At 45.8% G+C, this 15,655-nt stretch overlaps 2 protein-coding genes across 3 annotated transcripts in view; one reads left to right on the top strand and one right to left on the bottom strand.

The window, feature by feature from the left end:
• The window catches only part of ANLN (anillin, actin binding protein), an 819,922-nt gene that overhangs the window by 462,926 nt on the left and 341,341 nt on the right, over positions 1–15,655 (top strand). The gene's annotated exons all lie outside the window — the stretch shown is intronic.
• SFRP4 (secreted frizzled related protein 4) lies at positions 4,735–14,727 on the bottom strand. Its single transcript, XM_005145071.4, is given in 7 exon segments — positions 4,735–5,946; positions 8,081–8,144; positions 10,890–11,088; positions 13,680–13,745; positions 13,834–13,905; positions 14,019–14,509; positions 14,511–14,727. Coding segments are annotated over 7 exon segments (1,146 nt in total). The 5' UTR covers positions 14,576–14,727; the 3' UTR covers positions 4,735–5,757.

Raw genomic sequence — 15,655 nt, 5'->3', positions numbered from 1 at the left:
CTGCTACCACCAATGATAATAATGATAAGGGAAGTAACAAGGGAAGAGAATACAACCGCTCACCACCCACTGATCGATACCCAGCCTGATCCCAGCAGTGATCTCAGCCCAATGTGCTGTGGTATGGAATACCTCTTTGGTTAGTTTAAATCAGGTGTCCTCTCTCTGCTTCCTCCTGGCTTCCCCTCCTCCCTGGCAGAGCATGAGACTCACAAAGTCCTTGGTCAGTCTAAACACCCCTGAGCAGTAACTAAAACCATCGGTGTTATCAGCGCTGTTCCCAGGCTGAAGGTCACGACCACAGCACTGCACCAGCTACTGAGAAAGAGATAAATAACTGCTACTGCTGAACCTAGGACAAAAAGTTACATGGAATTAGTTTTTGACAGGAGCAGAAATGCTGAAAACAGCAAAATGCATTTATGTATTGAGAACATTTAATTCATTAATGCTTATTCTCCTAAATATGTTCTTGATCTGAATGTCTTTAACAGCTTTGGAAAGGAGGAATTGAAGAGGTACGTTTCAAACCAATAACAATAACTGCTTCAGTCAGCTGATGAAGAGATTTATGTTCACAAAGATTTTGTATCTTTGAGATACAGACTTTGGCAGAATCACCCAAACAGCAAGCATTAAAAAGCATGGTATTTAGATACTGTCAATATTTGAACAGGCTACTTTGTCCCTTTAAAAGTTTAACTCAACGCTCAGGTGTTGTGCACACAATTTAGACTTCTTTACATTTTATATTACTGTGACACAGGCAGAGGTGTGATTTCTGAGAATGTGAGCATTTGTGATGGGATCAGCAAGCATTTGCATCTATAGGCAGGAGGAACATGGTCCATTGAGCATCACAGATTCAAATCTTCTTGCAGTTCAATTTACACAGCTCCTCTGCCTGCATATTTTAGGGAATATCTAACTCTGTCCTTTTACCTCTTATCTAAATGCCAGATTAAAAGAGAACGTGTCCTTCACGACCATTTATTTAGAGAAGATCTCGTGGTTCAGCACAGAATTAGGTAGTGCAGGGACGTGAGGAAAACTCTTCCAACACTAACAAAAGATAACATAATTATTCCTCTGATTTTTGTCACAGCAGGAGAGAACGGAACCACAGGGCGTGTTTATTTGTACAACAGGCCACATAGTTCCTTCTTTAGGAAACCTAATGAAATCATAATTTGACAGTAAGACTATATCAGAGATCTGTTTCAGTTTAGGATGATAACCAGTTAGGTTGTGGTTATGTGCTGCTGCACTGGTTTGCCTTTGCCCTGGCTGGTGACTGAGCTACACTGCTAAGTCAGACCCTGCAAGTATCTATTCACTTTATCCGCAGTTCTTTGTAAGCAATTTACTAACTTCCTGCTTACCTTCCTCCAAGGATAGATACTGATGTGCTCTGAGTTTTCACCATACTGTAATCAGAAGGACTCAAAATACTCAGGGTGTTGGTGTGTTTGGAGCATCCCTTGATCTCTCTGGTGCATCCATTAACCTGTCATCTGTAACACAGGCTGCCTGGCACATTAAGGTTACTTTTGGTTTTGAGTTTAGCAATCTCATCTCCATTCCAGATGTTTTTTGTTATGTTTTTTGCCATACTGTCTTATCCACAAGACTTTTACCAGCAACAGCAGGAGCCAGTCTGATGTTAATATAATATAGTTACCTGGAAGCCACTGAAGCATTTACCAGACAAGCAAGTTCAAAATCCTGCATCACCTTCCAATAGGAATGCTGTTTAATTTCAGAGATATTACAGGAAATACAGTGTCAGCAATTGAAATTGAGTGCAGTTTATCCACAGAGCTTTGACTAGGTCTAATTAGAAGTCATAGAAATTAATAACTCACCCATTATTGGGTCTTTTTACTATAAATGGAAACAAAAATCTGAATGTTTGTTGATGGAGATTGATGGATTTACAGTTGTTTCTAAAATGAATTGGGGCTGATGTGGTTCACCTGAAAAAGCTGGCTGAGGAAACGTTTTCAGATGTGCATTTCCATTCAACTCCTAAGGGCAACCAAAAAGCATGTGTTGGTTGTGCATAATTGGAGTAAGTATTTTTTCAGGTTTCATTCATTTGGCATTTAGGTTCCAATGGTGGATAAAATGATTTAAGAGCTGTTTGAGTATTTTGGCCTGAAAAATCTTTTTATTGGTGCAGGAAATATTCCTCAGTTACAGGCAACGACTGGACAGAAGTTGCAACACTGAACTGAATTGAAGTGACCGGGTCATTCAGGTCTTGTTGGAGGGGAAGTTATGGGGTTTGTTAAAATGCGGTTCCTAAAACAGTTGTGATCTGCATTCACAGTGAGCTAAAACGGTGCCAATTATTCATACTTTGAGTAAATATTTTTTCAGGTTTCAGTCCTTTGGAACTGAGGTTAGAACATTCAGTGCAAACAATCAGTGGTGTTTCTGACTGAACCAGGCACATGTGTGTGGGAGGTGTGTAGGAGCCTGTGTTGGGTGTTGCAGGGCAGTTTTAATTTTATATGCAAGAAATGCCAAGCCCCTCAGTAGGAAGGCAGCTGCAGCACCAAGAAAGAGCTTTTGACACGTCAAGTTTGGGCCTGTTAATTTCTCAACTGCAAATAGGTGTAGTGATTGCTTCCAACCATCAGCAAGCTATTTGCCCACTCTGCTAAATGGAACAACCATGGCTCCCGTGATGGGGTGCACTGATACAGCAATGACTACGTCTGGCCTTGGATGCGCAAGCAGCGCTGAACCCGACTGCCTTCCACAAGCTGGGGAGCAGAAGTAGTGAGCAGGCCATGTGGGCACTGAACAGCCCTCGCTGCTCCCACATCCATTTCACGGCTGCACAAAGGAAGGACAGCAGGCTGCCAGCTGGGGGGATGCTCTGGGTCTGGATTCACCTGGCATTTGATGCTGCAGTGGGTTAATAATTGTAAGGGATGTTCAGACTGGAGTGAATTCTGTTAGTGTTGAATTGGGTTGACCCATGGCTTCTTAAAAAGTAGAACAAAATGGATTTGGGAACACACACTACCTTATTCCCACACCCTGTGTGCACATCTGTTCTTTGTGTTATGATACCCCCCACTTTTTGTCGTATTGCCTTTCCATAAGGAGAAAAACACCTCCTATGGTGTTTTCACCCTATCAGGATGAAAGTCAGTCAGCATAAAGCATGCATAGAAATGTCAAGGAGTTTGCAGACATCAGGCTCGGTGCATCGAAGTTTATTCCAACGTGCTGGAATGGTCAGTCTAAAGATGGTAACTTACAGAAGGAATGGTGACAATTCTCTGCAGAAAATAACTCCTGACATTTTTTTTCTCTGATATCAAAAGGTTTTGAAAGTTTGATGTTGACAGTGGTAAAATAATACATAACTATGTATTATGTTGCTATGAAGTCTTGCTGTTCCACAAGTTTCATGCAACAAACACCACACGTGACTGTGCTCACTTGTTAAAGTGAAACATCACAGCTTTGGTGTTTGTTATTTCAGCATCACATCGATAGGGCTGCTGTTCATTATTAATAGCTAGCCTTATGTATATTTATTAGGGTACTTTAAGCTGGGATCAACAGGTAACCAGAGCTTAAGGACTCCTACTACACACTGTTTCAGAAGCTTTCCAATCATACTAATCTTTCAGATCATGCTTACCTGAGTCAGCGTTTTCAAACTCACCTGATTCAGTCGTCTGCAGTGAAATTCTGCCTCTTTCAATTTCAGTTCCAGCCTTTCTCTTCCACTGCACAGGATTGCAGTTTCACCTATCAGCTGCATTTAGGCACCTGAGTTTGGGGTCTGGCTCTTTAGAGACAAACACGTGATTTCCACTCCAGTCAATAGATGCAATGTATACTCAGCATTCCTGGCACCTGGATTGAATCTTGGATCTAACTCTGCGGATATTCCATGGAGATAAAGTTCTGCATCTGCCCAGAATTAATGGCAAGGGCTACATTCAAACGCTGACCTCTGCATATTTTAACCGTCTGCTCAAAGCTCAACAAATGACCATGTAGGGTTATTCCCCTCCCCAGCCTACCCCATACACTATTATTCCACTTCTCTGCAACACCTCTGTCCCTTTGTTTTAAGCATCTAACTTGGCATCTATGTCCTCAGTTTGTGTTAGCATACTTCCAAGTACAGTACTGCTGCTACCAAAAGCTCTCTGGCATATTGTGCCCTGAATTTCATGCATGCAAATGCCATTGGAATTCTTGCAGTGACAAAGACCACCATACTGACACGACCAATTGTAAATCCTTACTTTAACCTACACCAGAACTCCTGTTTTATTTCCTTTATCCTGACATAGACTCTCTGTATCATAAAAATGCTCATTTTGGTTTGTAGATACCAGAATTGCCAAGTCTCATCCTTCGTTTTGCTGCTGGAATTCAGGAATGTCTTCCAGATGTCTCTCATGAGCTCTTATGATGTTAATGCAGGTGAACAGAAATCGGACTGACCTATCCATACTGCCTCATCCAAGCACAGCCTGGGAAGGAGGGCATAAACCCTACCTTGGAGTTAGGTTGATTAGCTTGAAACCACCTTTGCCCTTATAACTCCTCAAGCAGCCAATATTAAGTCAGTAAAACTTAGTACATAAATAAAAGCATCTGCTTTGGCTGTGACCCTTTGCAGCGTAACTGTTACGTTCTGATCAGCAGAACTGAAGGCAGCTGTGTTGAGAAGTCCATTAATAGGGACAAGCCTTATTGATTTAGTCACTTATTTATTTATTTTGTATCAGAGAAAGGCTTAGAAATACGGTGCCAAACGATAAAAAATTACCCAAATGAACACTGAGCCACACCAAGCCCTATCTTCGCCTTCATACTGTACAGTAGCTGTCAGTTACACATAGAACACTGCTTCTATTCCAGTTTTCATGAAGAAGCTAGATTACAGCACACACAAGTGTTGCTTTCAGGAACTGTGCAGATCAGCTTCACTTCAATCTGTCCTTTAAAAAAATACTGATTTTTCAATGAGGAGCTTAAATATAACTGAAATCATTACAACAGAAGCCTGAAGAACAACTAAAGAAAGGAAATGCCTGCTTTCAATGCATGGTTTTGTTTTCTACACAAACCCACCAGATTAACCCTAAGCATACTTTTTGGCACACACATTAAAATAATCACATAACACATACCCAGGTGCTTACTGGTAAACTATGCTTTTGAACAAGGGCTGTGATTCCAAAGAGCAGATAGATTCAGCTCCAGCAATAATTGCTGCCTGAAGCATCAGCCAGAGGTTACCATCCCTTTCAGCTCCGAAGGCTACTCCCAGACTAACTCCCCAGCTACTACACTGATGCACTTTCTGAGGAGAGAGCTCTTCACTCACAGGGCTCAGGTTTGCAATGGAATGGTTGTGAATGATGCCCCATGCAGCTCTCCAACCTCTGGCAGGGAAGCAGAGCAGGCAACCGGCACAAGGAGTTAAAACCACTGGCAGTCAAGGCTAGTTCTAGCTAGAACTGCAAATCAGAGCCCTAAGATAAAGCTCAGCCTGAATAAGCCTGCCACACATTAACACAAACCTACACTCTATGGCTTGCAGTGGCTTGAAAGGAAAAGCAAACCTTGAAAAAGTAAAGTGCAGCAAAAAGGTCTATGCAGAAACTGCCAGGAGTTTGTAAATCGATGAGTTCTGGATTAATAAAACCTGCTGACCAAGCCAGATTGCGACCCTCATCGTGCAGGAAGAAAAGTCTTTTGCCCCTTGCACGCTCATACTTTCTTAGGGTTGATTTCTCTCTGGCCGTTTCTTATCTTCGTGGCCTTTTTGGGGCCACTGACCAGCGGGTTGGTGTTTTTGGCTGATGGTTTTGGGGGTCCACTGTGAGCACTGCGTCCTGCATTCTGGTTCTTACTGCGGGCCCTTCGCAGCTTCTGTTCTTGCAGTCTCTGTTCCCACCGCTGTGGAAGTGCAGGAGAGAAAGAGGCTGAGTTAGGGAGGAACATTAGCCATAAATAATTATGTCTTCATCAAAGGTAGCCTGAAGCTCTGATAATAACGCTGGGTTCAACAGGTCTGTGCTCTCTCCTGCAGGGCTGTTGATGTCAAGCATGTCAAGGCTGTCTGCAGCAAGAACCTGCCCATGTTCTTGTGTGGGAGATGTTCCATGATGCCAGCTGATGGAAATGACAGCAGCACATCTTGTGTGCATGCTGCATGGGTGTGCACATCCCATGCCTTTACAGCAATCCGGGGATGCTGGCACCCTGCTGTCAAAAAGACAGGATCTGAACTCCTTTGCAAAGCCCTTCTTTGCTCTCCTGATGAACGTGCTTGCCTTTTCCTCAGACTGTCCTTTCATAGCACATATTTAAACACACAGCTACAATAGAAGGTGGTATTTACTTTCCAGTCCTGCTTTTCCCTGGGGTAAAAAGGACTGGGCATGAAAGATCTTATCTTATGGACAGGCAATGGAGATGACCACTGAAATCACAGGGTTTAGATTGGCAATGAAATGGTTGTGAATGATGCACCTACACCTTTACTCAGCAGAATCCCTGTGGAAACTGCAGAGACTGGAGTCTTTCACCTCTAGGAACAGAAATGCTTATTTCAAAGGAAGTCAGGTAGATGATAGTAGAACATGGGAAGGGTCTCACCTCCCCCCTCTGTAAATGGACTTTCTCTTCTGAAGCTCACAAAGGCAGGGGCTTTGCCCAGTGATCAGAGCAAGAGAAGTGCTCTCCACCTTTCCTGCTTAGTATCTCTGGGAAATTCCCTATTCCCTGTCTCTGCACTGACCCTGTTGCAACTCAGACTCTTGTCCTGGCTAGAGGAGAGATCAGCCATGCTGTGGTTGTGTTAACAACTGTCCTCTGTGGGCCACAGACAGCTCAAAGCATTCATTTTAAGTGGTAACTCAAGATCAAAGTTGGATGCAAGTCATCAGAGATGAATGACGGGTGTTAAAACAAAGCCACTGTGATACCTGGCTCCATACTGGCTCTCTCTGTGTGGTCAGGGTCGGTGCATGCATCTGTATAAAACACAGACTATCAGCAGGCATTTGATGAGTCCCACTCAAGCATGTGACAATGAGGATTTAATTTCTTAAGCTACTCAGATCAGAGGGAGCGATACATGCTTGAGAAGCATTTTGTTTGGCACACGTGCCTCTACTTGACAGCCTGGAAATGGATGTCCAGACTACTTCCAAGACACAATTAGAGATGACAAAGCAGTGTGAGGAGGACACTAAAACACACTGTGTGCCAGTAACAGACCATTAAGCTGATAACTAAGGGAATGCAGAAGTCTGGATCATATGTCACTGTTCTCCTAAATCCCACCTGGGATCATCTGCAATTGCAATGGTTGTAATTTTGAAAGACTTAAAACATGGGGTTTTTTTTACATATGGGTTTTACATGAGAAAGTGGGCAGAAAAGGGAATGCCAAAAGCATGAATTTCCTGCAAGAAGTATATCTGTGATCCTGAAGCTTCTACTGACAGATACCTGCACCTTTGTGCCTCTTTATCAACTGCCAGTCAGCCCATAACTAAAATATACACGCTTGTCCTTAATGCCCTGAAACCTGTCCTAAATTCCAGAAATAACTTTTATTCCATCTCTAAAAGCATGATGAAGAATCAGACATTGTCTTGACCCATCCTTTCTTTCCATAAGAAACAGGAGTTTACAAGCACGGAGTGATAACAAACACTACCCTGAAGCCGCCCAAATCAGGGGCAGATGCTGTTCCTGCCTCCCAGGTCTCTACACCATAGACTTTTCCTCCCAGTGTTCCCTGAAACCAGTGAGGGGGTGCCCAATACTTCCAGTGGGTCTTTAGTAGGAAGTAGGTAGTGAGAAATCTGTCTCTCCAGCCTCCAATCTTTAATGCAGCAAAGTCCATTTAAAACGTTCAGATTTTCACTTACACTTATATGTCATTATGAAGTACGGAAGTGTTAACATGAAAATAACAGTACCCACGGGTGTTACAGACATCTGAAAGTCAAGCAAGTTATTCAGGGCTGAGGTAGAACAAAGGTATGTAACTTTCAGTATTCCCTTTGGTTGTATTTACCTTGAACCTTTTGTTCAGTTGATCCTTCCATTTTTCAACGAGGCAGCCATCAAGAAGCATCAATCTGAAGGTTAAGAAACAAATACAAGTGACAGGTATTTCTGACTGATTCCTGAGATGTCATTCCAGATGATTTAACACAGACTGACGCTGGGATGCTCCAGCAGGTACTGGTACTGCTGGTTTCTGTGTATGGGGCATTAGGCAGAAAAATGCTTTTCTCCATCCCTAAATACTTCCCAATGGATTCCTACACACTGACACTGCTGGACTTCTACACCCAGCTCCATAAAACCAGGACAAAGTTTTTGACAGAAGTCAGATTTTACAGCCAACACTGCGGTGCATGGCCAGAATTCCAGAGGCATTCAGAGCCCTTTGTCCTTCCCTGCAGAAAGTTGTCCTGGTTTGGTCACTGATAAAAAGCAGTGGTGGGTCAGGTAACATCCATGAAACTAAATGTGTATGTACATATATTGTTTCCCAGTGCCCATTATATGTTTGTTTGTATTTGGGTGCAGAAGAGTAGTTAAAAGTAATGTATTTTACTTCTGAATGAACTAAAATGAAGTTTCACACTCACCAGCTACTACAGATGAGCTGATGAATGGTGAAACATTATCTGATCACTTACAATCATCTCAATTTCTACCTACAAACACATGAGGAGTTATACACATAAATATATACAGGAATATATGCAGTATTATACATTTCCTGCATGTAACTACTTCATTAGTGCTTTGAAGTGGATTGTGGAGAAGTATGGTCAGTAATCCTTGCCTAGCAATGAAATCTGGCTAGGTCCTGTATGAAAATACTGAGTGTAAGTGTTATCAAGTGAAGAAAACAAAAATGTAACTATTAAATGTACATGCATTAAACAGCTTGGGAAGGAGTTTATTCTAAAGCAGCCTGATGTCACACCTTCTAAGTGCCAACATAGAAACAACTATATCATTGCAGAGATGCTGAATTAACATACAGGGTTAAAGCTAAGGCCACATTGTGATGAATGAAACCACATCACAGTGTACATCTGATGCAGCTTCTGTTCAGGTCAAATTGTTGGGTGAGACCCTAACCTTATTGACAGGCAATGGGGTTTTTTGCCATTGACTTGGGTGGAGATACAGCTTCCACTCATTTTGCTCCTGGCATTTTAACAGGCTGCTGTAACTCAAAACCTCCTGTTTGCATGCCACCGAGTTCAACAGGAAATACATATAAAAGTTTCTGTTTCTTTTTCAAATCCCTTTTAGTACACTATATGAAATTAAAAACCTCAGTGACCTTTAAACAAACATCACAAGATACTTTGTGAATGGTGTGTTTTTCCATCGTGATGGAGAAGCAGATTGCAGTCCTTCACTTTTGAAATCTCCCCCTCCTGACATCCTTCTGAGAGCCTTCTCCAACAAACCTCTGCAGCTCAATGCTCTTCAATCACCATCTTGGTCCTTCTGTGTGACTCAGAGAATAGAATCCCAGACTGGTTTGGGTTGGAAGGGACCTTAAAGCTCATCCAATTCCAATTCCTTGCCAGGGCAGGGACCCCTTCCACTGGAGCAGCTGCTCCAAGTCCCTGTGTCCAACCTGGCCTTGAACACTGCCAGGGATGGGGCAGCCACAACAAAGCATATATCCCCAAAATGGCTAACACAAGTAGAAGGCTCTAGATTAACCTTTGTGAAACACTTCCAGACCTGGAGAGGTAAAGTGCTGTGTACTATTACAATACTATGCTTGTTAGCTCACAAAAACAAGTTAAGGTCATAAGGTATCAGATGGCAACTTTTCTGATGGAATGCTTTGAAAATACCAAGCTAAACCTCATTGAGAATATGGATATGGCCCATTAAGTTCTGCACAGAGATGTTCTGTGGTCCTTACAAGTGCACATGATCAATTTACAGTCACATCACTATGCAAAACCAGCCTGCACACTTTACAAACAGCCTCTCATGCACAGCACACATGCACATGGACATATTGGTCCTGCTGGCATGTGTTGCTACAGCTGCACTTGGGATGCTAACAGGGACGGGGTGACCCCTTCTGCCTCAAAGGCCCAGAGACAAAAGGGAGCTGTGGTTCACCTCTCCCTCCCCTCCAGACCAGCATGCTGGATTTCCTCCCATGCCTGGGGCCAGGCTGACTGCCAGATGAGAGGGCTGCTACAGTTTTGTTTTGTCTTTTAATCATACAGCAGCCCTGGCAAGCTGCTCCAAGACTATTTACTTTTCATCTGCCATCCGGGAGCTGGAGCTCCAACGGCTGCAGTTTTGGCTGGTCTGGTATAGCTGTGGGATCAGAAACATCCCACTGATGGCACTGGTCCAAGCTATGGATAGGCTGGTGGAGAAGGCCTGGCCCTTCAGCAGCTCTGTGGTGAGATGGGTATCATCTCCTGTCCCCTCATCTGTGGTCAGTGAGGCAGAACTACACCTTCCACATGGTTCTGCCAACACGGAGCACCATCTCCAACCACCATCAAGCTTGTAGCTCATACCTATGGGAAGTGGTCCTGGAAAGTGCTCCCAAACAGCTGGAGATGCCTCAAGTGCTGCACAATGCATTAAGCAGTACGCTGTCAGCACCTAATGCCACCAGCGTTTATGCTCCATGTGCGAACCAGGTTTTATAAACACCATGGAAAAAGTTAATTGCCAAAGTAATTGAAACATGTGTGAGTGATGCTAAGAAAAACTACCAACAAGCCAGGCTGCTGAGGAGGAAAGGAGCTTTGCTGGTCCTGCTTCCCACCCAACACTACATCACTTCCCTGCACCACATCCCCAGGGCTCACCTTGAGCGCCATTCATAGCACATGATGAGAACATCCTGCTTCGGCTGAAGCGGTGGACACTGGCACGAGGAATTTGTAATAAGAGGCACTTGGGACAGAGGAATCGGTGTGGAAGACTTCAGGATGTCCCTGACTTCAACCACAGTGGTTATTTCATTGCAGTTCCCTCTTTCCACACTTTTTACTTTGGCGTGAATGACTGCAATTAGGAAAGGAGAGGCATGAGAACAGGGAACAGTCTTAGGATATTAAACACATCTCAGTGTTAAATAAAACTGATTCAATTGGAAGCTGTTGTTTCGGCTGTGAACCTGCGAGTGCTTCATGTGTGGGCACGTACAGTGGCTTACAATAACAGAGGCCTGATCCCAATTTGGTTTTCAGTAGCACTGTTGACAACTGTGAAGTTAAACATGTGCTTAAATCTCTGCCAGATCAGGCCAAGTGATCTCTCCTGGAACCACACACACAAAGAGCTCCTTTGACTCAGACTTGAGCAACCCCTCGCATAAATAAAACCCATTCTACAGCCACATTTGGCTATTTCCAATTAAGTAATGAATAATTTACCCCACAAACAGTGTGAATTAAGTCTTTTCAGTAATAAAATCATTTTTCCTGTAGGCTACATCCAGGAACCAAAGTCTTTTCTTAGACAGAAGAAAGAAATGAAGGTTTGAAACAAGCAGTCAAAACCCAAGAAGCTTAGGAATGCTGGAATCCGCTCTATGAAAGGGCTATACTTGTTTTCATCTTTTGTCTTTGTGTTATTCACTAGTAGCAAGATCTTTGTATAAAGCAGACTCTGAAACAGGTTCTTCTGACTCTGAACACACAGTCATATTTCACTTTTTATGGAGGAAAACTGCATACCTGTGTGGCTGCAAGAAGGTGAAACTCTGCAGATTGCTCTGAGGATGGTCCCTGGCTAACTTTGTACTCTGAGCCCCGGCAGTATCTACCACTGCAGCATTTCACCCCTTCTCTCTCCTGACAAGTACCAAATCAGAGAAATGAAGCATATTTTCAGCATGAAAACCTCTAGGTCCTAGAAGATGTCACAATAGGAAGGGTCCTATGGTCACAGAACTCTTCAATGAAGCAAGCATGAGAAGCGTATGTACCATGGGGTGATGCTGTCCCTGGCAGCCACCAGCTCAAAAGCCTTCCAATGGATCTCCTCACAGTTGGAATAAACTTCATGTGCAGAAAACAGGAGGCCAGGAATTTTAGTGCAGCCTGTGGTTTTTGTGCTAACTTTATCAGGACATGTGCAACAGCCACAAAACACATGAGGGATTTCAGCTGAGACTCACAAGCCATTTGCAAGGCTGAGTGAAACCAAGTTCTGACCAGCTACAAACACTGTTTGACTAGATATAGATTATTATAAAGGATACAGAAATAATATATGCACATATAAAATAATATATATTATTTTAAAGGGAAAAAAAAGAACCCTGATTTTATTCATTATTTGTCCTGCCTTATCTCTCAGTTCATTTTCCATATGAGCAGGTCTGGCTATTTCAGGAGGCTGTATAAAAACCTGCCTCCCACAACCAAAATCTTGACTTCACAAATTCAATGGAATTAAATTTTGGACCCCAACCTACAGTTTTTAGTCAAGGAACACTAACACCTGCATTTCATTTCAGAATACTCATTTCATAGCATTGCTTTCTCATATATTTCAGCCCAATGTGGAAGCTCATTATCCTACCTGACCACACCACTATCTTGCACTGAGGTAGATTAAGGAATAAGACAAATATATGATATAAAAGCACCAAAATGTCATAACAAAAAAAAGCATGAAATGACCTAAGTTATATGTTCTGATTTTTCCCACCAAACTGGGCTTGGATATTGGGTTTTTTCCCTGTGCTAACAAAGAAGTAACTACAAACTTACTTTCATTTGCTATCAAAGAGGAATGGAATGGATATAATCACCCTATTGCAGAAGAACTGAATAAATCCCTTGAAGAAATGACTGTCATTTGAGAAAAAGCCCATGAAGTGCAAAAGACCATGATACTACATGTTAATTCATAGCTAATAGGGGTTTTCTATTGACATTATAAATATTTAATCTGGTATTTACCTAATCTTAATCCATGTTCTTCCTGACTCCCAGCATCAGAAAAACAGGGGGGGAAGAGGGGAAAGGGGGAACAGGGCTGAGTATTAACTTGTGTTGCCAATATGTCATGGAATGTACAATTAAACTATCAGCCACCTCCTTGCTGGATGGTGCAAACTGTCCCTGAATTCAACTACTGTCTGATAATTGCATACCAGGTGAAACTCTGGCTGGTAAGTAAATGAATATATGGATTTCTAAGTACTAACTTTTCACCCTGTCTCAGATACATTCACATTTACAAGTTTTATTTAGGTGATAAACCCCTGTCTATTCCACCCACTGCATGAAAACAGGAGCTGGCTGAGAGTCCTGCTCACATTAGCTTGAACTGCACTTTCAGAGTGACCTTTGCAGCAGCAGGCACCCTTTCTGCAGAGCAACCGGTTGATGCCAGCTCACATCACCAACATCTGCTTTATCAGAAACACACCATAACCTATGCAATGACTGCTGCTGCCTGCATGGGTGTGTGCAGCGATGGGGCTTGGGAGAGGAGGGCTGAGGTGTCCTCAGGCAAAAACCCACTGGGAAAGGCTGAGGTGGGATGGTGACAGGGCCTGGACACACAGGGAGCTGCCTAACTCACAGGAGGCACAGAAGGTGGTGGGATGGGCAAAGAGAAGCATCCCCCCATGCACTTACTGTAGCTGTAGTTCTTGGCCAGGTAAGTCGACAGCGTTGGCTTTGTCTTTTTGCACCTGCATCGCTCTTCAAAGGAAGAGAAAAGGAAACGGTTGAGGGGTGCCAGAGGGGGCCTGGCTCCGGGGAGGGGAGCTGGGGGGTGCCTGAGGCTCACCCTGGCCGCGGCTCCTGCAGTCGGGCTCCGGGGGCACCAGCACACCCTGCGTGAAGTCTGTCCACTTCACATCTGCGAACAGAGGGAGGAAAGCTGCAGTGGGGAGTCCCTCGGGGCAGGGCTCTGCGGGCTCCGCAGCCCCCCGGGGGGCAGCAGGGGGGTTAGAGGGGATCCCCGGGGCTCACCCTCCGGCAGGTCGGTAACGATGGCTTCGGGGGAGATGCAGACGCCGCGGTCGTAGACGGGGAGGTCGTCGCAGGCGAGGCTCTCGGGCCAGCTGTGGTTGTAGCGGCGCATGATGGGCTCGCAGCCGTCGCGGGCGCGCTGGCAGACGGAGCGGCACGGCTTGATGGGGTCGTAGAGGAACTCCAGGGTGCAGATAGGGGCGTACATGGCGCAGAGGAAGAAGGAGAGGACCGGGCTGCAGCCGGTGGCCACCAGCTCCTCGTACTGCTCGATGGCGAGGACGGCGTTTTCCTGGGTGCTGTGGTGGAGGTGGTTGGGCATGCGGGTGATGTTCCAAGGCATGGACCGGCACATGGGGATGCGCACCGCCTCGCACGGCGCGCCCTGCGCCCGCGGGCTCACCCGCAGCCAGAGGGACACCGCCACCAAGGCGCGCAGCATCCTCCTCTTCCTCCTCCTCCTCCTCTTCCTCCTCCTCCTGCTCCGCCGCCGCCCCGGCTGCAGGCAAGTGTCGGGAGCCGCCGCGCCGACAGCCATGGACATCGCGGGACCGCATTTATACCGGTGGCACGAGTGACGTGGGGCCGATCGCGCTCCCTTGGCAGCACCGCTCCTCCGGGGGTGTGTGTGTGTGTGTGTTGTGCTGTGCAGGCACGGTGACATCACCTCCACCCCGTTTAATCCCCCGGCGACATCACTGCGTCCGCGGCTCCGGCTCAGTTTTCATCTGTGTCATAAATTCCTTCAGGTGGAAGCGGAGGGGAAAGGAGGGGGACGGGACGGGACGGGACGGGACGCACCAAACACAAACCACACGCTCCGATGCGGGCAGAGGGGAGGAGGCGGGGGGGGGGGGTGGTTTTGGTGTTATTATTATCATTAGTACTATTATTTCCTTGGTGGTCCGCGGCCATTCACCCCTGATGCAATGGTTGGAGCAGCTCTGCTCTGGAGCCAGGCTGAGAGAGCTGGGCTGATTTAGCCTGGAGAAGAGAAGGGTCCTGAAGGGGAGACCTGAGAGCAGCTCCAGTGCCTAAAGGGGCTGCAGGAAACCTGGAGAGGGGCTTGGGACAAGGGGAATGGCTTTAACCTGCCAGAGAGGAGATTGAGATTAGAGATTAGGAAGACATTCCTAAAGTGAGACCTCCGGCCCCTTTCTCCACTGTGGGTAAACACCTTCTGAGGACCCCGCGGAGACAACGGGATTAACTCAGTGGCAGTTCCCTGCAGCAGCCTCGGAAAGCCTCAGCGGAGCCAGCGGCGCTGCCCTGCGCAGACCCGGCAGAGCTCAGAATGCCGGTGGGACACGGGGCTATCTCCTCCCTCCGTGTGCCAGATCATCCAGAGCCGAACTGAGAGGGCAGGGGGAGATGAGGGGGAGCCGTGTGCTCGGTGGCAGAGCGTGGGGGGGCCACCGACCTCCCCCCTGGGGACCAACACTAAAGCAGTTAACCCGTCCTGCCTGGGGGTACACGAAGCCCACCCAGAGACACCAGAACTACCGCATGGCTCGGTCCCTGCCGGCGCCCCTCTCGCATCCCCCCTGGAGGACCAGTGCGCACAGCAGGGCCGGGGGGGTCCCGTCACTCCCCCAGCAGGATCAGCGGGTGCAGCCGCCGCCTGCCTCTCTGTCCCC

The sequence above is a fragment of the Melopsittacus undulatus genome, chromosome 1 (assembly GCF_012275295.1).
Source record: "Melopsittacus undulatus isolate bMelUnd1 chromosome 1, bMelUnd1.mat.Z, whole genome shotgun sequence".
Taxonomy (NCBI): Eukaryota; Metazoa; Chordata; class Aves; order Psittaciformes; family Psittaculidae; genus Melopsittacus; species Melopsittacus undulatus.
Note: the sequence above shows the minus strand (reverse complement) of the source record. Positions and strands in the feature narration are given on the sequence as shown.